The sequence below is a fragment of the Oncorhynchus clarkii genome, chromosome 18 (assembly GCF_045791955.1).
Source record: "Oncorhynchus clarkii lewisi isolate Uvic-CL-2024 chromosome 18, UVic_Ocla_1.0, whole genome shotgun sequence".
Taxonomy (NCBI): Eukaryota; Metazoa; Chordata; class Actinopteri; order Salmoniformes; family Salmonidae; genus Oncorhynchus; species Oncorhynchus clarkii.
This window is the reverse complement of record NC_092164.1, coordinates 26,327,446-26,352,144: the sequence shown is the minus strand read 5'-3', so window position 1 is coordinate 26,352,144 and position 24,699 is coordinate 26,327,446. Positions and strand designations below refer to the sequence as shown.

At 40.7% G+C, this 24,699-nt stretch overlaps 1 protein-coding gene across 1 annotated transcript in view; it reads left to right on the top strand.

The window, feature by feature from the left end:
• The first annotated feature begins 1,835 nt into the window (after positions 1 to 1,835).
• Positions 1,836 to 24,699, top strand: part of LOC139372546 (parathyroid hormone 2 receptor-like) — a 36,518-nt gene continuing 13,654 nt past the window's right edge. Inside the window, exons 1-6 of the mRNA XM_071112283.1 lie at positions 1,836 to 1,943; positions 3,263 to 3,362; positions 13,777 to 13,887; positions 14,869 to 14,990; positions 15,331 to 15,428; positions 18,788 to 18,971. Of these exons, the coding sequence (XP_070968384.1) occupies positions 1,836 to 1,943; positions 3,263 to 3,362; positions 13,777 to 13,887; positions 14,869 to 14,990; positions 15,331 to 15,428; positions 18,788 to 18,971 (723 nt within the window). The remainder of the gene's footprint in view (positions 1,944 to 3,262; positions 3,363 to 13,776; positions 13,888 to 14,868; positions 14,991 to 15,330; positions 15,429 to 18,787; positions 18,972 to 24,699) is intronic.

Here is a 24,699-nt window from a genome sequence, read left to right as displayed (position 1 = left end):
CTAGTAACAAGTTACATTATCTTATTAAGATAATTAAGGACAAAAAAGCTTGAAACAAGTGAAATGCTCTAACATAAACTGACTGGTAAGAAGATATATCTTGTCAGACAAAAAACACATATTTTCCTGGCATCACTCAGCTGGGGCCCTCACCTCCTCCCTGTAGGCTCTCATTGTTGTTGGTAATCAGGATACCACTGTTGTGTCATCAGCAAACTTGATGACTGAGTTAGAGACGGCCGGGGCCAGGCAGTCATGGGGGAATAGGCAGTACAGGAGGGGCTGAGCACGCACCCTTGTGGGGCCCCCGTTTTGAGGATCAGCATGGCGGGGGTGTTGTTGTCTACCTTTACCACTTGGGTTCGGCCCATCAGGAAGTCCAGGACCCAGTTGCACAGGGAGGGGTTCAGACCCAGGGCCCCTTAGCTTAGTGATGAGCTCGGAGGGCACTATGGTATTGAAGACTGAGCTGTAGTCAATGAACAGCATTCTTACATAGGAATTTCTCTTGTCCAGCTGGGATAGGGCAGTGTTTAGTGCAATGGCGATTGCGTCATTCGTGGATCTGTCGGGTGATCAGCGAATTGTAGAGGGTCTAGTGTGTCGGGTAAGGTCTTGGGTGCTCATGGGTCTTTTTACATGGAAATGATCTCGACAGAGATAGGGATGCAAGGACTGACCATCCATGAGATCAAAATGATAGTTTAAACCATGTTTTGAAGCTATACAGTGTTTAATACATTATTTACAACAACAAAAAATGTAAAACAAGCTTACAATTTGGGTTCTGATGGGGTAACACCGTTGATCTAAACTCATGAGGCATTTCTATGTTATATTTGTCAAGGATCAATGGCTTTATCAAATTAAAAAAAGCGATGCACTTTCATTCACAGACTGTAGCTTCAAGATTTTTGAACGCTGTAACCTGTTCACACAGAAAATTTGACCAAATCTGACAAACTCTGAGTCGTATCAAGATTCTACATGAACATTATTGTTTGCAAACAATTTATTCTCCAAAAACATTCCTTTTTAATTTGTGTCATTTAGTTTTTAAGACACTCATGACTTTCCCAAAATGCATTTATTTTTAATTTATGTAAATTCGTTTTTAAGACACTCATGACCGAACACACACACACACTGAATCGTGCAGACCGCTGCCGACATCTCTTCCCACATCGCAAAATTTCAGCACCACAGATAGCACCATTACTCACGCTCAGCCGAGAAATGCAGTTATAGGTAGGTTGGCTAGGCTACAGTAAAGAAGAATAGTTATTTGGGTTGTCAGGTGTCAGCAGCAAACTCGATTTTATACGTCTAGCCTATGGATAATTATGGTTGGAATTTTCTTGCGACTTTTTGACCGTAATGAGTATTCATTCGTGTTTAACAAATATATTTTTTAATGGCAGTTAACGTTCGTGGCCCCTAGACGAGACAACATGCCCAAATTGTCTCTGTAAAGCAAACTTAGCCTACTAAAATGGTGTTTCAGAGAAAAAACTACAACAGGACACAAGTATCCTGAATGGCCAGTCATATAGCCTATATATTTTAAGGTACACAAGTGATCAGTAAACTTTTTGAACAAGTTTATGGTACATCCTTATTTCATACGGAAGACATCAACACTCTGACTAATGCTACGCTATTTCTGCGCCCTTTCCCCTGAAATCCTCTTTCAACAGACTTCCAAGAGCGTTGGATGGAAATACACAGAGTGGGCTAGGCTACCTACAGTCGGACTAGCACGAGTTTGACACAACACCTGAACTACTGCGTGCTTCAAAAACACAGCTGATTTTTGAGTTTATCGAAACCTCTGTATGCAACGCTGTCCACCAATTATCTTCAAAATGAATACGATACTTCTGAGTAACTTTGCGAAGTTTCTTTTATGCTGGAATGCAGTTTACCTACAAGTTTACGCACAGGTAAGTAGGCTAGCCAATCGAGTGATATTGTTTATGTATTTTTTTGTGGAGGAATGAATCCATAGGGTTTACCCCTGTTTTGTTACAGGAGCCTACACTGTTCATATAATAAACCATACACATACCGAATTTGCATGACCATTTTACATAGGCTACCAGCAACATGATGCTAGATGATATACACTGAGTGCACAAAACATTAGGAACACCTTCTCTTTCCACGACAAACTGACCAGGTGAATCAAGGTGAAAGCTATGATCCCTTATTGATGTCAATCAGTATAGATGAAGGGGAGGAGACAGGTTAATGAAGGACTTTTAAGCCATGAAACAATTTAGACATGGATTGTGTATGTGTGCCATTCAGACGGTGAATGGGCAAGACAAAATATTGAAGTGCCTTTCAACTGGGTATGCTAGTATGTGCCCGTTTGAGTGTTTCAAGAACTGCAACGCTGTTGGATTTTTCACGCTCAACAGTTTCCCCTGTGTATCAAAAATGGTCCAACACCAAAAGGACATCCAGCCAACTTGACACAACTGTGGGATGCATCCCTGTGGAGCGCTTTTGACACCTTGTAGAGTCCATGCCTCGACAAAACAGTATTAGCCTATGTCTAGTTGACAAAGTTCTTGGCATAATGAATTTGGTTGCTTTTTTCTTACATCCACAATTCCCTATTCCTCTACTCCTTTACCATTTCCTCTCTGTCTATCTTTTTAAAATATCTATTCTGTAAATAATGGGAAAACTAAGATGGATTTTTCTAAATATTTTCATTTACAAAGTGGTGGACATCATCCAATTTATTTTTCCCACATTATGTTTCTTCCTTTGGTGCTATTTCATATGGAAATGTAATTGGTTATGTATTGTTATTCAGCAATGCCTGCTTCCATACTCATCAGTCAGTGTTTGCATATAAATTGTTGACTGGTACTCAACAGCCACTGTCTCCTTGAATGCATTTAAATGAGGCGGAAGTATGAGCACAGTGCATCAGCATGTGTGTATGTGGCGATTGCATACTGTGATGTATATGACTTATTTTTAATTTATGAAGTATGAATGTCACTGTAATTATGACATTAGATTTTTATCAAAGCTTTTAAATATCAAAGCCACTTTACCATTTCTGCTCTTGTCATCTTTAAGATCCAAATTATCTCTGGGGTGAAGATTCCCCTAGGTACATATCTAGGATCAGCTTCCCTTCTCCAATCCTAACCTTAACCATTAGTGGGGGAAATGCTAATCTGACCCAAGATCAGCATCTAAGGGGCAACTTTTTGAATCAATGCTGCAATCTACTCCGTAGGTTCATCCAGAGGTCGGCCTCACAGCACAGGAGCAGATGTACCTACTGTATGATGTCAAAGTTGAGTGTCATCAGAACATCTCTACACACAACCCTGCAGGTGGGCAAACACTGACTTACGTACATAATTTTACTCTTTGGGCAGCATAGGAAATGTACCAACTTTTTTGTGTGTTTCTGTAATTGATACCCACTAAGCAGATGATTGGTTTACCTAGCTTTACCAGAGCCCCATTGGCCAGCGTGTTTCCAGGTGGATGCAGACAGATCTTTATGGCAGAGCCACCCACCATACTTCATCCTTTCTCGAGAGACCAAATCCCATAACTTGACCTATTATTGCCTCCTGCGTATTGGAAAAGGGGTTGTGTTTTGAGACTCTAGCCTGCTCCACGTCTGCCCACGTTCTCCCAGGCTTCACTCAGAGATTGGAGTTGGTAAAAGAGACTGGATGTCGTGCTGCTGCATGTACACTTTGACACACTGAACTCCTTGAATTTCTCACATTGTCAGTCAATGTTCAACATGAGATTTACTGAATTGAGTAATGTTTTCAGCAAAAAAATTGTGTTCTGATATTTATCCAAATGATTTATTATCCACCCCCAAATGTTTAATTGGGGGCTCTTGAGACAACTTTTGATACAGCATGGATGAAAACTACAACTGCAGAAGTGGTTTTAGGGAGGGGGGAAAAGAACTGGGATGATGGCCACCACTTAGTAAACGAAAACATTTCTAAAAATTCATCTTAGTTTTCCCATATAGGCACTCTTGACAAACGGAGGGAGGAACTTCTTGAAAAGCCTTTATTTACTTGGAATACCACTGCAATTTGATTAGACAAAGATGACTTAAGATCACAGATATTATGCTGTGTTTCTCCCTAGCCACAGAATCTGTGAGTGCTGAAATGTGGATTTATTCCATTCATTTGAATCTGCCAATTTACCAGTCCCAAACCCACAGTTGTTTCTCTTTCTGGCTGCTGCTCTCCATATTATTGTCCGCCCACATTCTGTAGCAGTGTGAGAGCTGGATAAAAACAAACCGCTTTGTGTGTTTGATCCAGAATCTACCAGTCATTAAAACCAGGTGGGAGAATAGAAATATCAGAACATAAACAGATATTGGAGCATAATGGCTAATTAGAGTGCATGTATTGTTTGGTGACTGTTTAAATATAAACAGACCAGCATCTGATACCCATCCAAATTTTGTCATGACGGAAGTATTACGGTTTCACTGGGAGGCAACATGAAAATACAGTTTGCTAAGAGCATTAGAGAGGTTGGACACTGATGTTGGGCAATTAGGCCTGACTTGCAGTCCGCGTTCCAATTCATCCCAAAGGTGTTCGATGGGGTTGAGGTCAGGGCTCTGTGCAGGCCAGTCAAGTTCTTCCACATCGATCTCGACAAACCATTTCTGTATGGACCTCACTTTGTGCATGGGGGCATAGTCATGCTGAAACAGGAAAGGGCCTTCCCCAAACTGTTTGCCACAAAGTTGGAAGCACAGAATCGTATGGAATGTCATTCATTGTATGTTGAAGCATTAAGATTTCCCTTCACTGGAACTAAGGGGCCTAGCCCAAACCATGAAAAACAGCCCCAGACCATTATTCCTACTCCACCAATGCACAGTTGTCACTATGCATTCGGGCAGGTAGCGTTCTCCTGGCATCCGCCAAAGCCAGATTCGTCCGTCATACTGCTAGATGGGGAAGCGTGATTCATCATTCCAGAGAATTGCATTTCAACAGCTCCAGAGTCCAATGGCGGTGAGCTTTACATCACTCCAGCTGACGCTTGGCATTGCGCATGGTGATCTTAGGCTTGGGTGCGGTTCCACAAACAGTTCTTGTGCTGACGTCGCTTCCAGAGGCAGTTTGGATCTCGGTAGTGAGTGTTGCAACCGAGGACAGAGGATTTTTACGCGTTACACGCTTCAGCACTCTGCTGTCCCGTTCTGTGAGCTTGTGTGGCCTACCACTTCGTGGCTGAGCTATTGTTGCTCTTAGACATTTCCACTTCACAATAAGAGCACTTACAGTTGACCCGGGCAGCTGAAATAGCCAAATCCACTAATTTGATGGGGTGTCCACATACGTTTGTAAACATTCTGTCTTTCGTGCTTATTCTTTTACCAGTGTTTTTTTCTTATTTTTAGAGTAAATAACACATGGACACTAGAGAAGCTAACAAAGTTTAATTATGTCCAAAGGTTCTGTACAGCTGTAATTCAAACAACCCAACATTTCTCATATCACAGATATATATATCCCACTTAAGACACTCCTCCTTCTCTCCAATCATTTCATCTTATGGTTCTACAGGAAAAGAGTAACAGGATATTAAACCCTTATTACTCCCTTCAGGTGCATCTGACCTCACCTCCTGACCTCAACCCCTCCTTCACCTAATCCACAGATGTCCATCTGTCTTTCCTGTATCAATTCAGTGCTCTCCTCCCGTACCCCAACACATTCCAACACCATCTGGCTTTCTACAGAGAACCCTTAACTTCAGACATAAAACCCAGTCTCTTTCACTCCTAATATTCTATGCTTCTTCTCTATCATTTATTTAATATCTCAATGTTCAACATTTCGAATCCAACACCAGGTACTGCTGGAATGTTTACCAATGGCATGTATCTTTTTGTAGGAAATTACACTGGTCTCTGAAAACATTTATAAGGTATTTAAAAAGTATAAATAGTGCTCACTTTAGATTAGGGACTGAAAAATGACTTTACTAATCACACAATTTTTATAAATGCCATATAAATGGTTTATTATGGACCCTTAATAAAATAAAGTATTACCAAAATGACATCAATGAAACAACTTATTGGCTAAATGATATGCTGCCTTTCATTAGAGTAAAATAAATAAACATTTACAAAATTGTATAACCCCACTTCCCCTCAATCAGTGGTGTATTTGGTTTTTCCAGATAACTTAATCCAGATCTAAATGATCTTGCGGTCCCCTATAAGATTGCGTTCTCTTTTCAATTTTAAATGATGGGGCATTCTGTGATTGGTTCACCCATTTGGGCCTTTAAATTGATGATATATAGCAATTATATAGCTCTGTTGTTGTTTTATTCCGAGATTGTCCCTTTAAAGGCAATGGTCCAATTCTAACCATTATTGGCCACCGTATTACTGCCAGGTGTTCTCTCGTTAAACCATCAATACGAGCTAAGATCACCCACACACCTGATCTCAGTTGCAACCATTATTACTACTCCCTCGGTGTTAACAGGGTCGCTGTTAACTTCAAAGATGCTAATTGAGCAGCCTAAGGATGGCTGTATCTACAGTATTTGAGAATCATTCTATACATCTGAAATAAAGTATTTTCTCATTTACCATGACAAATCTACAGTGGCATATTTGTTTCTAATTTATCCATTATAATTTTAACTTGGTTTAATACAGTAGGGTTATGGACATTTTAAGAGAGAAAAGTACAATATTTCTGAACATTGTCCATGTTTAAAATTGTAATTTAAATCAAGCCTATCCTGATTATGTTAATATTTATTTTAATCAAAAGGCGTTGTATTCTAATAAAATTCATAAAAATTGCACAAATTATATTATAATTATGTTGACATGAAACAGTTGTATGATATAGACTCCATTATTACAATAAGTATTTTACATTCATTCATTAGGCTACAAGCCTTATGATTTTCAATGCTCTTATAGGTCATTATTTAATTGTGGTGGGAATAGAGAACCAGAAGCAGCTGTCAAACACGGTAACAACGAGACATCAACTAATCTACTCGTAAATCTCGTGGGTTTTTTGTTTGAATCCTGATTATTTTAACACGCAGGTTTATGTAATCTCCCGTATTGTTTTAAGAAAACCAGTGCTAATATGTTGTAGTGTGTGGAGCTCAGCTTCTTCTTTACAATTGGCCAAACATGTTCACTTAATGTCATGGGATTATGTAAACATAATCTTTGTTGTATGAGGTGTTGAATCCAGACCCTGGTCAAGTATATGCATGACAATGTTCGAGTTGTGCTTGATTTAGTGTACACTCTTAGAAATAAATATTACGAAATGGTTCTTTGGCTGTCCCCATAGGCACAGGAGAACCTTTTTTGGTTCCAGGTAGAACTCTTTTGGGTTCCATGCAGAACCCTTTGTGTCTACAAGGAATCAAAAAGGGTTATTCAAAGTATCCTCTTATGGGAACAGCCGAAGAGCCCTTTTAGGTTGTAGATAGGGGGAAAAATGCTAAGAGTGTAGTTGTACTTTTTGGGACTATAACAGATACATTAGATTTTAATGACAAAGAGATATGCTAACTGTGGGTAACAGTCATTCAAGTGCAGCATAACTAGCTAGCTAGCAAAGTGATTCACATTTCCTGCTATCTAACCAAATGACACCTGCATCTCCTAGATGTAGTCACTGAAAAACGACACGAGGGAAAAAGTTGGTCACTCACTCACTCCTCCAACGACATGACATCCTCCTAGCAGCTAGCTAGCTAACGTTAGGCTCCGTGTTTTTAGCTTGCTAAATAAATAGTTAACTTAGCTACATAAATAAATACGCTAGCCCAGGGATGTCAAACTCAATCAGCGCACAGGCCATATTGAAAAAACACAATGAATTTGTGGGCCAGACACACAGTAGCCTACTTGCAACTGCGACCCAAACTGGCCATTGTTTTATTAGAAAAATATGTCCCTTTATATTGTCCTCTTATAACAAAAACTTAGCTATAACTTAAAACATGTCTTTCATTTTTTTTGCACTGCATCAATCACCAGTGCTGTTGAATGCAGCATAACAAATGTATGGTGCACTCAAAATGTATTGTATTTGAGTAGCCAGCCTAGGCTACTGCTCAAATGTTTCTGTAACTGGCCAACAGGTTTTGTTTTTTGGTTATTCATTGTCAAGCTTTAAAAACCGAAGCCAGGCTGCAACATTTTAGTAGCCTAGCTAGGACTGGTGCATGAGTCCTACACTTTCTCTCCGCTGTACGTTGTAAACGGGACACATGAAAGCAGCACAATTGAAGTTGAATTCACAGATTCAGGGCACATCAGGCAATAATTTCAGAAAAAGTAGATGTCTCAACTCATTTATACTCGCTTGTGTGTCCTATATGGGCTGTGGGCCTTGCTTGACACATGCGCTAGCCTATTAGCCACATTATGACTAACTTGTGATCATTGTCCTTGCTAGTTTGATTGTATTTGACATTCCCAGCCTTACAGTTGTCCGTTTTTGTCAAAATATTGGGTCACTGAAACTGAAACACTGCTTCCCAAATGGGTGGAGGCAGCAAATGTACCAGGCCATCTGTGATTTACAACCTGATAGCAATATCTTTTGGACCACCAAGAAATGTATTGGTAAAGGATATTAATCATGCATTGAACCACATCCATTTATTCTTCCAACAATGCCTTACTTTACGTCATGGAATTTTGAGTGAAATAGAACCTATTTGTAAAACCTCATCAAGTTGGCTTTGAACCATAAACTGGGAATTTGATATTTTTGACTGATATTATGATTGTCTGTTTGTTTCATATCTTCAAAGTAGTTAAAACACTGTCAGTTCCACTAAGGTCTTTCACACTGTCCGCACATGTGTTGACCTGGCAAGTGGGTCCCAAACCCCAATATGGCACATTTCCTGTCTGTCAGTTTAAATCGATACAACATGCGTTGATGTCTCAAATGATAATGTGACTCAAGCCGGCTATAATCAGATCCAATTTGGCTCTGAGATAATGAAGTATGACAATATACGCATAGGAAGGCTCCTGCAGATGAGACATTGAAGCATACAAATATCCACTTCTCTTTAGACCTGGATTGCAATCATAAAATATATGGATTTATTTTAATCTATTTGCTTCTTATTTTCTCTCCCACTTAGGTCTTTATTACTCAGTCTCAGGTCACGTCCCAAATGGCACTAAAGGTAGTGCACTATAAAGGGAACAGGGTGCCATTTGGGACGCACACCCAACCTAGTCACTTGTTTCACTGAACCATCGGGAGGGCTAGCTGACAAAAGACGACAACCTATTACTCATAGTGCTCTCCCACTAGCCTACTCATCTGGTGGACAGATAGTGTATATATAGCTGTAATGACTATGAGCAATGTTCTTGCACTTGTCGCTAATGAGTGACTCATAAGCTTTGTCTTCCCATCTCACCCTCTCATCGTGGAATATAGATTCATATTAGAAATGTGTTTAATCAAGGGAGTTCAAATAGACATAGTGGAATAAATATTTTTTTCTCCTTGGAGTCGAGTTTTAGTATGCTGATCCTTCTTGAACTTGTTTCATTGATGACATTGATGTGGACTGAGTGCACGCTGCTGGATATTTGCCCTTTCTTAAATTGAGTGGATCAATATCCAGTGTCCGCAGGATTACCAGCACATACCATGGACAGTCACAAAAGCAACAAGTCGATGAAACCTTTCAATGATAATGCCTCGAGTTCCATAGCAGTGATTTCTTTTAAATTCTGATTTATCTGAAGGAGTGTCCATGGGATTTGGCCTGGGAGCCTCCGTTCCCTTGATGACGATACCCTCCAACACAATGTCCAAATAATGTCACTTATGAACGTAAAAGCGTCAAATATATACATCACACATATTGACGTTTGTGAAGATTTGACGTATAATGGCAATATGTCAGTAAATGTTACATATTTGGTATATTACCATAGTATATTATCTAGTGATGGCACTAATATGGAAAATCCATACTAATATATCACTTGAATTTTTTTGATATGATATATACAGTGGGGAGAACAAGTATGATACAATGCCGATTTTGCAGGTTTTCCTACTTACAAAGCATGTAGAGGTCTGTCATTTTTATCATAGGTACACTTCAACTGTGAGAGACGGAATCTAAAACAAAAATCCAGAAAATCACATTGTATGATTTTTAAGTAATTAGTTTGCATTTTATTGCATGACATACAGTGCCTTGCGAAAGTATTCGGCCCCCTTGAACTTTGCGACCTTTTGCCACATTTCAGGCTTCAAACATAAAGATATAAAACTGTATTTTTTTGTGAAGAATCAACAACAAGTGGGACACAATCATGAAGTGGAACGACATTTATTGGATATTTCAAACTTTTTTAACAAATCAAAAACTGAAAAATTGGGCGTGCAAAATTATTCAGCCCCTTTACTTTCAGTGCAGCAAACTCTCTCTAGAAGTTCAGTGAGGATCTCTGAATGATCCAATGTTGACCTAAATGACTAATGATGATAAATACAATCCACCTGTGTGTAATCAAGTCTCTGTATAAATGCACCTGCACTGTGATAGTCTCAGAGGTCCGTTAAAAGCGCAGAGAGCATCATGAAGAACAAGGAACACACCAGGCAGGGGCGAGATACTGTTGTGAAGAAGTTTAAAGCCGGATTTGGATACAAAAAGATTTCCCAAGCTTTAAACATCCCAAGGAGCACTGTGCAAGCGATAATATTGAAATGGAAGGAGTATCAGACCACTGCATATTCTACCCAGACCTGGCCGTCCCTCTAAACTTTCAGCTCATACAAGGAGAAGACTGATCAGAGATGCAGCCAAGAGGCCCATGATCACTCTGGATGAACTGAAGAGATCTACAGCTGAGGTGGGAGACTCTGTCCATAGGACAACAATCAGTCGTATATTGCACAAATCTGGCCTTTATGGAAGAGTGGCAAGAAGAAAGCCATTTCTTAAAGATATCCATAAAACGTGTTGTTTAAAGTTTGCCACAAGCCACCTGGGAGACACACCAAACATGTGGAAGAAGGTGCTCTGGTCAGATGAAACCAAAATTGAACTTTTTGGCAACAATGCAAAACGTTATGTTTGGCGTAAAAGCAACACAGCTCATCACCCTGAACACACCATCCCCACTGTCAAACATGGTGGTGGCAGCATCATGGTTTGGACCTGCTTTTCTTCAGCAGGGACAGGGAAGATGGTTAAAATTGATGGGAGGATGGATGGAGCCAAATACAGGACCATTCTGGAAGAAAACCTGATGGAGTCTGCAAAAGACCTGAGACTGGGACGGAGATTTGTCTTCCAACAAGACAATGATCCAAATTATAAAGCAAAATCTACAATGGAATGGTTCAAAAATAAACATATCCAGGTGTTAGAATGGCCAAGTCAAAGTCCAGACCTGAATCCAATCGAGAATCTGTGGAAAGAACTGAAAACTGCTGTTCACAAATGCTCTCCATCCAACCTCACTGAGCTCGAGCTGTTTTGCAAGGAGGAATGGGAAAAAATGTCAGTCTCTCGATGTGCAAAACTGATAGAGACATACCCCAAGCGACTTACAGCTGTAATCGCAGCAAAAGGTGGCGCTACAAAGTATTAACTTAAGGGGACTGAATAATTTTGCACGCCCAATCTTTCAGTTTTTGATTTGTTAAAAAAGTTTGAAATATCCAATAAATGTCGTTCCACTTCATGATTGTGTCCCACTTGTTGTTGATTCTTCACAAAAAAATACAGTTTTCTATCTTTATGTTTGAAGCCTGAAATGTGGCAAAAGGTCGCAAAGTTCAAGGGGGCCAAATACTTTCGCAAGGCACTGTAAGTATTTGATACATCAGAAAAGCAGAACTTAATATTTGGTACAGAAACCTTTGTTTGCAATTACAGAGATCATACATTTCCTGTAGTTCTTGACCAGGTTTGCACACACTGCAGCAGGGATTTTGGCTCACTCCTCCATACAGACCTTCTCCAGATCCTTCAGGTTTCGTGGCTGTTGCTGGGCAATATGGACTTTCAGCTCCCTCCAAAGATTTTCTATTGGGTTCAAGTCTGGAGACTGGCTAGGCCACTCCAGGACCTTGAGATGCTTCTTACGGAGCCACTCCTTAGTTGCCCTGGCTGTGTGTTTCGGGTCGTTGTCATGCTGGAAGACCCAGCCACGACCCATCTTTAATGCTCTTACTGAGGGATGGAGGTTGTTGGCCAAGATCTCGCTATACATGGCCCCATCCATCCTCCCCTCAATACGGTGCAGTCGTCCTGTCCCCTTTGCAGAAAAGCATCCTCAAAGAATGATGTTTCCACCTCCATGCTTCATGGTTGGGAGGGTGTTCTTGGGGTTGTACTCATCCTTCTTCTTCCTCCAAACACGGCGAGTGCAGTTTAGACAAAAAGCTCTATTTTTGTCTCATCAGACCACATGACCTTCTCCCATTCCTCCTCTGGATCATCCAGATGGTCATTTGCAAACTTCAGATGGGCCTGGACATGCGCTGGCTTGAGCAGGGTGACCTTGCATGCGCTGCAGGATTTTAATCCATGGCGGCGTAGTGTGTTACTAATGGTTTTCTTTGAGACTGTGGTCCCAGCTCTCTTCAGGTCATTGACCAGTTCCTGCCGTGTAGTTCTGGGCTGATCCCTCACCTTCCTCATGATCATTGATGCCCCACGAGGTGAGATCTTGCATGGAGCCCCAGACCGAGGGTGATTGGGGCGGCAGGGTAGCCTAGTGGTTGGAGTGTTGGACTAGTAAACGAAAGTTTTAAGTTCAAACCCCGGAGCTGACAAGGTACAAAAAAAAGGTTAAAAAAAAAATTGACCGTCATCTTGAACTTCTTCCATTTTCTAATAATTGCGCCAACAGTTGTTGCCTTCTCACCAAGCTGCTTGCCTATTGTCCTGTAGCCCATCCCAGCCTTTTGCAGGTCTCTGGTCTTGGCCATTGTGGAGAGGTCTGTTTGATTGAGTGTGTGGACAGGTGTCTTTTATACAGGTAACGAGTTCAAACAGGTAATACAGGTAATACAGGTAATGAGTGGAGAAAAGGAGGTCTTCTTAAAGAAAAACTAACAGGTCTTTGAGAGCCGGAATTCTTACTGGTTGGTAGGTGATCTAATACTTATGTCATGCAATAAAATGCAAATTAATTACTTAAAATCATACAATGTGATTTTCTGGATTTTTGTTTTAGATTCCGTCTCTCACAGTTGAAGTGTACCTATGATAAAAATTACAGACCTCTACATGCTTTGTAAGTAGGAAAACCTGCAAAATCGGCAGTGAACAATACTTGTTCTCCCCACTGTATATATTGGTTTTATAAAAACATTGTTTTTACTTTTCTTTTCACCTCCACGGCTCTGTGAAGTCCAGACAAGTGCTTTCTGATTGCTCATTGGACCATTTGTGAAAGTTAAAACTACAGTTTAAATAAGTCCATTCACCACGAATTGGCCCATAAGCAGGTAATTAAGTCACTAAGTTGAGAGCCTGTGAGAAGGTCTATGAGAGGGGTTTGTTCATGCAGGAACAGACATGTACAGTATGGGTTTTTACATAATAGTGCAATAATCCAATGTCATAATATGCCGTCCATATATTGATATCAAATGCAAATAAACCAATATCATATAAAATGATTAGTATTGATGCCCACCACTAACATTACCTTACTCCCTTTTCCCACTACGTGTCCAGATGATCTTTGTCCCCCTGGCTGGGATGGTCTTATCTGTTGGCCCCAGGGATCCCCCGGAGCGCTAACCAAAGTCCCCTGCCCCAGCTACATCTACGACTTCAACCATCAAGGTATTGGGGTATAGATAGGCAACACACTTGCTATACTCATGGAGACAGATTTACTAAGCGTTTGCGCTAGGTGCAAAAGTTTGCCTTTTTTTTGTTGAAAGAAGTTTTTGTTTACACTTTACCTTAAAGCTAGAATATTTAGTTGCTATATCAATTTTTGGACATTAATGGTAGACACCCATTGATTCTTGAAGAATATACACTGAGTATACAAAGCATTAGGAAGACCTGCTCTTTCCATGATCAGGTGAATCCAGGTGAAAGCTATGATCCCTTATTGATGTAACTTGTTAAATCCACTTCAGTCAGTGTAGATGAAGGGCAGGAGACCGGTTAAAGAAGGATTTTTAAGCCTTGAGACAATTGAGACCTGGATATGTGTGCCATTCAGAGGGTGAACGGGCAAGCCAAAAATTGTAAGTGCCTTTGAACGGGGTATGGTACTAGGTGCCAGGCGCACCGGTTTGTGTCAAGAACTGCAACGCTGCTAGGTTATTTACGCCCAGTTTCCCGTGTGTGTCAAAAATAGTCCACCACTCAAAGGACATCCAGCCAACTTGACACAACTGTGGAAAACAGTTGAGTCAACATGGGCCAGCATCCCAAGCAATGTACATGTAATGGATTTAACGTATTGAATTGTTTGATGAGCATGAAAACGACGTAAACCATATCCCATGGCCGTCTCAGTCACGAGATCTCATTCCAATTGAACACTTATGGGAGATTCTGGAGCGGCGCCTGAGGCAGCGTTTTCCACCACAAACAAAACACCAAATGATATCATTTATTTTTGAAGAATGGTGTCGCGTCCCTCCAATAGAGTTCCAGACACTTGTAGAATCCATTCCAAGTTTGCTTTGAAGCTGTTCTGGCTCGTGGTGGCCCAACGCCCTATTAAGACGCTTTAAGTTACTGTTTCCTTTGTTTTGGCGGTTACCTGTATGTTGCAATGTAAATGACCAGACCGTGTGTGTCCAGGTCATGCATACAGGAAGTGTGACGTCAACGGTTCCTGGGTTTCTGTGGAGGGGTTGAACCGAACGTGGTCCAATTATTCCGACTGCTTGAGATTTCTTTTACCTGGTCAAGAGGAGGAAAAGGTAATCCCAATCACCACTTCAGTCACGCCAAAAATGACAATTAACATTGTTGTGGTTGCAGACTTGACTCATGACAATACTTGAGTTGCTCTGACTCACGCTAACAGCGTAGCTACACTGGGTCGTTGGGAAAACGGTAGGTTTAAAGCTTCTATGCTAGACGCCTAACTTTTTGCCGGTGTAAACAGTGTAGCTTGTTAGATACACTGCATGGTCGGAACTAGAAGCACAAGCATTTCGCTACACTCGCATTAACATCTGCTAACCATGTGTATGTGGCAAATGAAATTGGATTTGATTTTGTTTTGAGCAGGCCTGTAAGATATCCATTTGTCTCTAGCAGGACTTCTTTGACCGGCTGTACGTCATGTACACCATTGGATATGCACTGTCCTTCATCTCTCTTCTAGGGGCCATTGTCATCATAGGCTACTTCAGGTAAGACAGCCTTGTGTCCCAACAATTGGTCCTTTCTCCAGAAGTTTACAAATTGTTTTTATTTTTTATTCTTATACCAATCATTTCCTTTCAGCCATAGACCATTGCAGAACAGACATGTTCCCTAGTATCAGTGTTCTCTTCAATGACAAGTTTTTGGTGCTCTATCCACCTGTGTAAATGCCACTGAGGTCATATAGCAGTAGGCCTCATCTGTTCATCACCATTTTCCAAAAACAGCAAACAAGTAAAGATAAATATCCTGCCCAATCATCTTGACTCGTCTCCAAATTCTCTGGGAAATGCCATCTCCAAGATGAAAAAAAATGCATTACCTGAAGACCAACTGGGTACAGCATGCCATTTCAATGTGGATATATGGCAACTTTCAACCATTTAAAAGCACAACGAAATTCAATTGGGAATACAATGTCATATTTTATATTTATACAACAACTTAATGTGTTATTACTGTGCTTCATGGAACAAATTGTAAAAATCACTGAAGCTGGAGAGAGTCTCTCTCTCTAACTTTAAGCATCAGCTGTCAGAGCAGCTTACTGTACCTGCACACAGCCAATCTGTAAATAGCACACCCAACTACCTCATCCCCATATTGTTATTTATCTTCTTGCTCTTTTGCACCCCAGTATCTCTACTTACACATCATCATCTGCACATCTCTCACTCCAGTGTTAATGCTAAATTGTAATTATTTCGCCTCTATGGCCTATTTATTGCCTTAACTCTCTAATCTTACTACATTTGCACACACTGTACATAGATTTTTCTATTGTGTTATTGACTTTTGTCGTGGAAATTTCCTCTATTTACCAAATCATGAGCGCAAACCACACACAAGTCAGAGTTAGTTATCAAAGTCCATCTTTAATTATATGAGCTCTATCACAACCCTGTGACTCTCAGATCAATTCAGTGTCTATCAATGAATTCTCTGAGAGCCCCCTCTACATTGCAACTGAGATCCTTTAATAGCAAAGAACACACATAGTCAGACAGCATAGACATAATAAAACGTTCAGCTTTGTCTCCTTACTCAAACCCAGAACCATAAACCAATCCTCCATATCAACAGGCATATATCAAATTGTCATTTAGATACAACCAATTCTAAATACAACCAATCCTGGACAAGCTCACGGGGAGCATAGAATGATTCCAGACACTGCCATCCTCCTCTCCCCGATGGGAAAAGTAGGGAGTGACTGGCACACAGACACAGTGGAGCAAAAGATACACATGATGACACCTTGACCTCTCCCCTCTCTGCGGACCATGCAACTTAGTCTTGACAGAGAACAAATAACTGCCAATGGCCACCACTATAGTACAACAAAATACATTCTTATGAGAAATAACTCATAAGCATATGATGAAAATAAAACATCTTATCTATGTTACCCACCAATTCTGATTATTCCCCAACACTTTACGTTTGTTTATGTGTAACTCTGTTGTTGTTTTTGTCGCACTGCTTTGCTTTATCTTGGCCAGGTCGCAGTTGTAAATGAGAACTTGTTCTCAACTTGTTCTCAAATAAAATGAATCAAATAGCACAACCAAATGACCTGGATTACATATGAGATTACATTAAAAGTACATAGTGCAAGTGATCAATGCTGTTCAATATTCTCCACAGGTTATTATAGAAATTGTAAAGATCTGCACAGACCTGCGACCTTTGTATGCTATCTTGAACATGCACACTTTCCTTGATTACATAAGAAGACATTTATAGTTACAGTAGGCTAACCTCAACATTTGGTCATGGATGTGTGACTCATTTTAAGGTTGAATTAACACTGTTACATTAGTTTGTAAGAGCCTTAACTTTAGGCTGTTTGCTGTATTACAAAATGATTATTGAATTGTGTTTGGTTGACAACTCAGCCAAATGTCAACATTTTAAAGGATATCTAATTATTGGATAGTTTCATCTGAGCCACTGGCTTAATCCTATTCTTAATTTTTTGGGGGGGTTAGTTGGAGATGTGAATCCAACATGTAATTTTTTAACTTGTCGAAAAGTTAACAGGCTGTTTACTGTATTGCAAAACTGAATTGTGTTTGGTTGTCAACACAACCACATACACAACCACATATCAACATTTAATGAGATGTATATTTTGTGCCACTGACTTAGTCTGGCCTTAATTCCAGTTTGTCTACATATTAAATATTGATTTGTTGGATTCATGTCTCCAACTCAACCAAGAATCAAAGCTAAAGAATAGGACTGCCATAATTCCCTAATAACAGAGGAAAATATGTTTTGTACAAGTTAAAGAATAGGACTAAATCAAATTAAACTTTTATTAGACTAGATTTTGGCCTATTCTTTAACTTTGATTCTTGGTTGATTTGGAGACGTGAATCCAACATATCAGTGCTTTTCATTATGAGTTGTCAATATGTATTTTATTTCACCTTTATTTAACCAGGTAGGCAAGTTGAGAACAAGTTCTCATTTACAATTGCGACCTGGCAAATATCATGAATGCAATTAGAAAAGGAAGTATTATTCTCAAGCATCTTCCCTCAGTATTTCCCGAGTGGCTCAGCGGTCTAAGGCACTGCATTTCAGTGCTAGAGGCGTCATACAGACACCCTGGTTTGAATCTAGGCTGTATCACAATCGGCTGTGTTGGGAGTCCCATAGGGCAGTGCACAATTGGCCCAGCGTTGTCCGGGTTTGGCCAGTGTATGCCGTCATTGTAAATAAGAATTTGTTCTTAACTAGTTAAATAAAGTTTAAATTCAAAAACACAAAAACACAGTACACTGTAAACCTAACTCAAATGGTCTGAGGAAACTGATTGTGGGGAACCATTTTGATTTTAAAAACTGTGGAATTTAGTGTATTTTACTCAATTCAGGTTATTTTATTCAATTCAGGTTATTTTACTCAATTCAGGTTATTTTATTCAATTCAGGTTATTTTATTCAATTCAGGTTATTTTATTCAATTCAGGTTATTTTATTCAATTCAGGTTATTTTATTCAATTCAGGTTACTCAATGCAGTTTGGCTTCATAATGTATATGTATTAAAAGTACATTTCCAAAGTCCTCTCAACACAATAAACTAGGTTTAAATGCCAAAAACAAAAATGTAGATGCCTAGAATTTCTCGGTTTCTACCTAGGTTTCTTCCTTCTAGGTAGTTCTTCTTAGCCACTGTCCTTTTGCTACTGCTTTGCTTGCTCTTTGGGGTTTAGGCTGGGTAAAGCACTTTGTGACAACTACTGATGTAAAGCGGTTTTATAACATGTATTTCATTGATTGAATATATCGATTGTTGAGCCTTAAGTGTTTTACCTCTGTCTGCCTGCCATGCAGACGCCTCCACTGCACTAGGAACTACATCCACATGCACATGTTCATGTCCTTTATGCTGCGTGCCGTCAGCATCTTTGTCAAAGACAAGGTGGTCCACACCAACGGAGGTCTGCAGGAATTTGACACAGCACTCATGGACAACTACAAGACCATCTCTGCTAAGCCTCTTGACAAATCCCAGTTTGTGAGTACAGTAATGTTCTTCCCTTCAACTGCAAGGTCAGTTTGTTTGTTGTATGAAATGCACTTAAAAGCTTGCTCTCAAGTGTCAGCAGCACAACATAGGGGGGGGGGGTCGATAAATACACATAGAATACAAGACATCGAAAATCTAAATCACATAAAATGTTATTGATCGCATACACATATTTAGCCAGATGTTATTGTGGGTGTAGCGAAATGCTTGTGTTCCTAGCTCCAATAGTGTAGTAATATCTAACAATACACACACATTTAAAAGTAAAAGAACGGAATTAAGAAATATAGAAATATTAGGATGATCAATGAGTCCAGATTATACATTTTCAAATGCCTTTGGCAGGTATTCATACACCTTGACCATTTCCACATTTGGTTACGTTACAGCCTTATTCTAAAATAGATATATTTTTAAATGCATCAGCAATCTGCACACATAATATCAATGTTTGCAAATGTTTATACAAAATTAAAAACTGAAATATCACATTTACATAAGTATTCAGACCCTTTGATATGAGACTTGAAATTGAGCTCAGGTGCATCCATTGATCATCCTTAAGATGTTTCTACAACTTGATTGGAGTCCCCCTGTGGTAGATTCAAATGGCTGGACATGATTTGGAAAGGCATACACCTGTCTATATAAGGTCCCACAGTTGACAGTGCATATCAGAGCAAGAAACCAAGGAATTGTCCGTAGAACTCCAAGACAGGATCGTGTCATGGCACAGATCTGGGGAAGGGTACCTAAAAAAGTCTGCAGCGTTCAAGGTCCACAAGATCACAGTGGCCTCCATCATTCTTAAATGGAAGAAGTTTGGAACCACCAGGCTGCCTGGCCAAACTTAGCAATCAAGGGAGAAGGGTCAGGGAGGTGACCAAGAACCCGATGGTTACTCTGACAGTGCTCTAGAGTTCCTCTGTGGAGATGGGAGAACCATCTCTGCAGCACTCCACCAATCAAGCCTTTATTGTAGAGTGGTCAGATGGAAGCCACTCCTGAGTAAAATGCACATGACAGCCCGCTTGGAGTTTGCCAAATGGCACCTAAAGACTCTTAAACCATGAGAAAGAAACAAGATTCTCTGGTCTGACAAAACCAAGATTGAACTCTTTGGCCTGAATGCCATGCATCAAAGTCTGGAGGAAACCTGGCACCATCCCTATGGTGAAGCATGGTGGTGGCAGCATCATGCTGTGGGAGAGTTTTTCAGCAGCAGGGACAGGGAGAGTAGTCAGGATCGAGGCAAAGATGAACGGAGCAAAGTACAGACAGATTCTTGATGAAAACCTGCTCCAGGTTCACCTTCAGAAGGTTCACCTTCCAACAGGTCAACGACCCTAAGCACACAGCCAAGACAACGCAAGAGTTGTTTCGGGACAAGTCTCTGAATGTCCTTGAGTGGTCCAGCCAGAGCCGGGACTTGAACCTGATCGAACACCTCTGGAGAGACCTGAAAATAACTGTGCAGCAATTCTCCCCATCCAGCCTGACAAAGCTTGAGAGGATCTGCAGAAAAGAATGGGAGAAACTCCCCAAATACAGGACTAGAGGCTGTAATTGCTTCAACAAAGTACTGAGTAAAGGGTCTGAATACTTACACTACCATTTTAAAGTTTGGGGTCACTTTAATTGAATTAATAATTGTGTCCTTCAAACTTTGCTTTCACCAAAGAATCCTCCATTTGCAGCAATTACAGCCTTGCAGACCTTTGACATTCTAGTTGTCAATTTATTGAGCAAATCTGAAAATGCTTCCTGAAGCACCTCCCACAAGTTGGATTGGCTTGATGGGCACTTCTTACGTACCATACGGTCAAGTTGCTCCCACAACAGCTCAATAAGGTTGAGATCCGGTGACTGTGCTGGCCACTCCATTATAGACATAGTTATAGTTATTGCATAGTTTGGAGCTATGCTTTGGGTCATTGTTCTGTTGTAGGAGGAAATTGTCAAATTAAGTGCCGTCCACAGGGAATGGGCATGGCGTTGAAAAATGGAGGAATAGCCTTCCTCCTTCAAGATCCACTTTTACCCTGTACAAATCTCCCACTTCACCACCACCAAAGCACCCCCAGACCATCACATTTCCTTCACCATGCTTGACAGATGGCGTCAAGCACTCCTCGAGCATCTTCATGTTTTCTGCGTCTCACGAATGTTCTTCTTTGTGATCCGAACACCTCAAACTTAGATTTGTCTCTCCATAGCTTTTTTCCAACCTTCCTCTGCCCAGTGTCTGTGTTCTTTTGCCCATCTTAATATTTTCTTTTTATTGGCCAGTCTGAGAAATGGCTTTTTCTTTGCAACTCTGCCTAGAAGACCAGCAGCCTCTTCACTGTTGACATTTGAGACTGGTGTTTTGCAGGTACTATTATTATTATTTTCATTTTTATTTTACTCCAATTTCGTGGTATCCAATTGGTAGTTACAGTCTTGTCTCATCGCTGCAACTCCCGTATGGGCTCGGGAGAGGCGAAGGTTGAGAGCCGCGCGTCCTCCGAAACCCAACCAAGCCGCACTGCTTCTTGACACAATGCCCACTTAACCCGGAAGCCAGCCGCACCAATATGTCGGAGGAAACACCGTACACCTGGCGACCGTGTCAGCGTGCACTGCACCTGCACAGCCACAGGAGTTGCTAGTGCGCGATGGGACAAGGACATCCCTGCCGGGCAAACCTTCCCCTAACCCGGACGACGCTGGGCCAATTGTGCACCGCCCATGGGTCTCCTGGTCGCGGCCGGCTGCGACTGAGCCTGGGCTCGAACCCAGAATCTCTAGTTGCACACCTTAGACCACTGTGCCACTTGGGAGGCCTTTGCGGGTACCATTTAATGAAGCTGCCAGTTGAGGACTTCTGAGGCATCTGTTTCTCAAACTAGACACAAATGTACTTGTCCTCTTGCTCAGTTGTGCACCGGGGCCTCCCACTCTTTCTATTCTGGTTAGAGCCAGTTTGCGCTGTTCTGTGAAGGGAGTAGTACACAGGGCTGTACGAGATCTTCAGTTTCTTGGCAATTTCTCGCATGGGATAGCCTTCATTTCTCTGAACAAGAATAGACTGACAAGTTTCAGAAGAAAGTTCTTTGTTTCTGGACATTTTGAGCCTGTAATCGAACCCACGAATGCTGATGCTCCAGATATTCAACTAGTCTAAAGAAGGCCAGTTTTATTGCTTCTAAATCAGCACAACAGTTTTCTGCTGTGCTAACATAATTGCAAAAGGGTTTTCTAATGATCAATTAGCCTTTTCAATTGATACACTTGGATTAGCTAACACAATGTGCCATTGGAACACATAAGTGATGGTTGCTGAAAATGGGCCTCTGTACGCTTATGTAGATATTCCATAAAAGATCAGCTGTTTCCAGCTACAATAGTAATTTACAACATTAACAATATCTACACTGTATTTCTGATCAGTTTGATGTTATTTTAATGGACAAAAAATGTGCTTTTCTTTCAAAAACAAGTACTTTTCTAAGTGACCCCAAACTTTGAACGGTAGTGTATTTGAATTTGATATTTCAGTTTATGTTTTATAAAATTGTAAACATTTCTAAACTTGTTTTTGCGTTCCGATTTATGAGGTATTGTGTTTAGATTTATTTATTTTTTAAATCCATTTTAGAATAAGGGTGTAACCTAACAAAATGTGGAAAAAGTCAAGGGGTCTGAATACTTTCCGAAGGCAGTGTGTGTGTGTGTGTGTTATTTATTTAATATATATATACAGTGCCTTGCGAAAGTATTCGGCCCCCTTGAACTTTGCGACCTTTTGCCACATTTCAGGCTTCAAACATAAAGATATAAAACTGTATTTTTTTGTGAAGAATCAACAACAAGTGGGACACAATCATGAAGTGGAACGACATTTATTGGATATTTCAAACTTTTTTAACAAATCAAAAACTGAAAAATTGGGCGTGCAAAATTATTCAGCCCCCTTAAGTTAATACTTTGTAGCGCCACCTTTTGCTGCGATTACAGCTGTAAGTCGCTTGGGGTATGTCTCTATCAGTTTTGCACATCGAGAGACTGAAATTTTTTCCCATTCCTCCTTGCAAAACAGCTCGAGCTCAGTGAGGTTGGATGGAGAGCATTTGTGAACAGCAGTTTTCAGTTCTTTCCACAGATTCTCGATTGGATTCAGGTCTGGACTTTGACTTGGCCATTCTAACACCTGGATATGTTTATTTTTGAACCCTTCCATTGTAGATTTTGCTTTATGTTTTGGATCATTGTCTTGTTGGAAGACAAATCTCCGTCCCAGTCTCAGGTCTTTTGCAGACTCCATCAGGTTTTCTTCCAGAATGGTCCTGTATTTGGCTCCATCCATCTTCCCATCAATTTTAACCATCTTCCCTGTCCCTGCTGAAGAAAAGCAGGCCCAAACCATGATGCTGCCACCACCATGTTTGACAGTGGGGATGGTGTGTTCAGCTGTGTTGCTTTTACGCCAAACATAACGTTTTGCATTGTTGCCAAAAAGTTTGATTTTGGTTTCATCTGACCAGAGCACCTTCTTCCACATGTTTGGTGTGTCTCCCAGGTGGCTTGTGGCAAACTTTAAACGACACGTTTTATGGATATCTTTAAGAAATGGCTTTCTTCTTGCCACTCTTCCATAAAGGCCAGATTTGTGCAATATACGACTGATTGTTGTCCTATGGACAGAGTCTCCCACCTCAGCTGTAGATCTCTGCAGTTCATCCAGAGTGATCATGGGCCTCTTGGCTGCATCTCTGATCAGTCTTCTCCTTGTATGAGCTGAAAGTTTAGAGGGACGGCCAGGTCTTGGTAGATTTGCAGTGGTCTGATACTCCTTCCATTTCAATATTATCGCTTGCACAGTGCTCCTTGGGATGTTTAAAGCTTGGGAAATCTTTTTGTATCCAAATCCGGCTTTAAACTTCTTCACAACAGTATCTCGGACCTGCCTGGTGTGTTCCTTGTTCTTCATGATGCTCTCTGCGCTTTTAACGGACCTCTGAGACTATCACAGTGCAGGTGCATTTATACGTAGACTTGATTACACACAGGTGGATTGTATTTATCATCATTAGTCATTTAGGTCAACATTGGATCATTCAGAGATCCTCACTGAACTTCTGGAGAGAGTTTGGAGAGAGTTTGAAAGTAAAGGGGCTGAATAATTTTGCACGCCCAATTTTCCAATTTTTGATTTGTTAAAAAAGTTTGAAATATCCAATAAATGTCGTTCCACTTCATGATTGTGTCCCACTTGTTGATTCTTCACAAAAAAATACAGTTTTATATCTTTGTTTGAAGCCTGAAATGTGGCAAAAGGTCGCAAAGTTCAAGGGGGCCGAATACTTTCGCAAGGCACTGTATGTGTATATATATATATATATATATATATACACTGAACATAAATATAAACGCAACATGTAAAGTGTTGGTCCCAGGGGAAGCTCATCTGCGTGCTCATCATCCTCACCAAGGTCTTGACCTTACTGCAGTTTGGCATCGTAACCAACTTCAGTGGGTAAATGCTCACCTTCGATGGACACTGGCACGCTGGAGAAGTGTGCTCTTCACGGATGAATCCCTGTTTTAACTGTACCGGGCAGATGGCAGACAGCGTGTATGGCTTTGGGTGGGTGAGCGGTTTGCTGATGTCAACGTTGTGAACAGAGTTCTCCATGGTAGTGGTGGGGTTATGGTATGGGCAAGCATAAGCTAC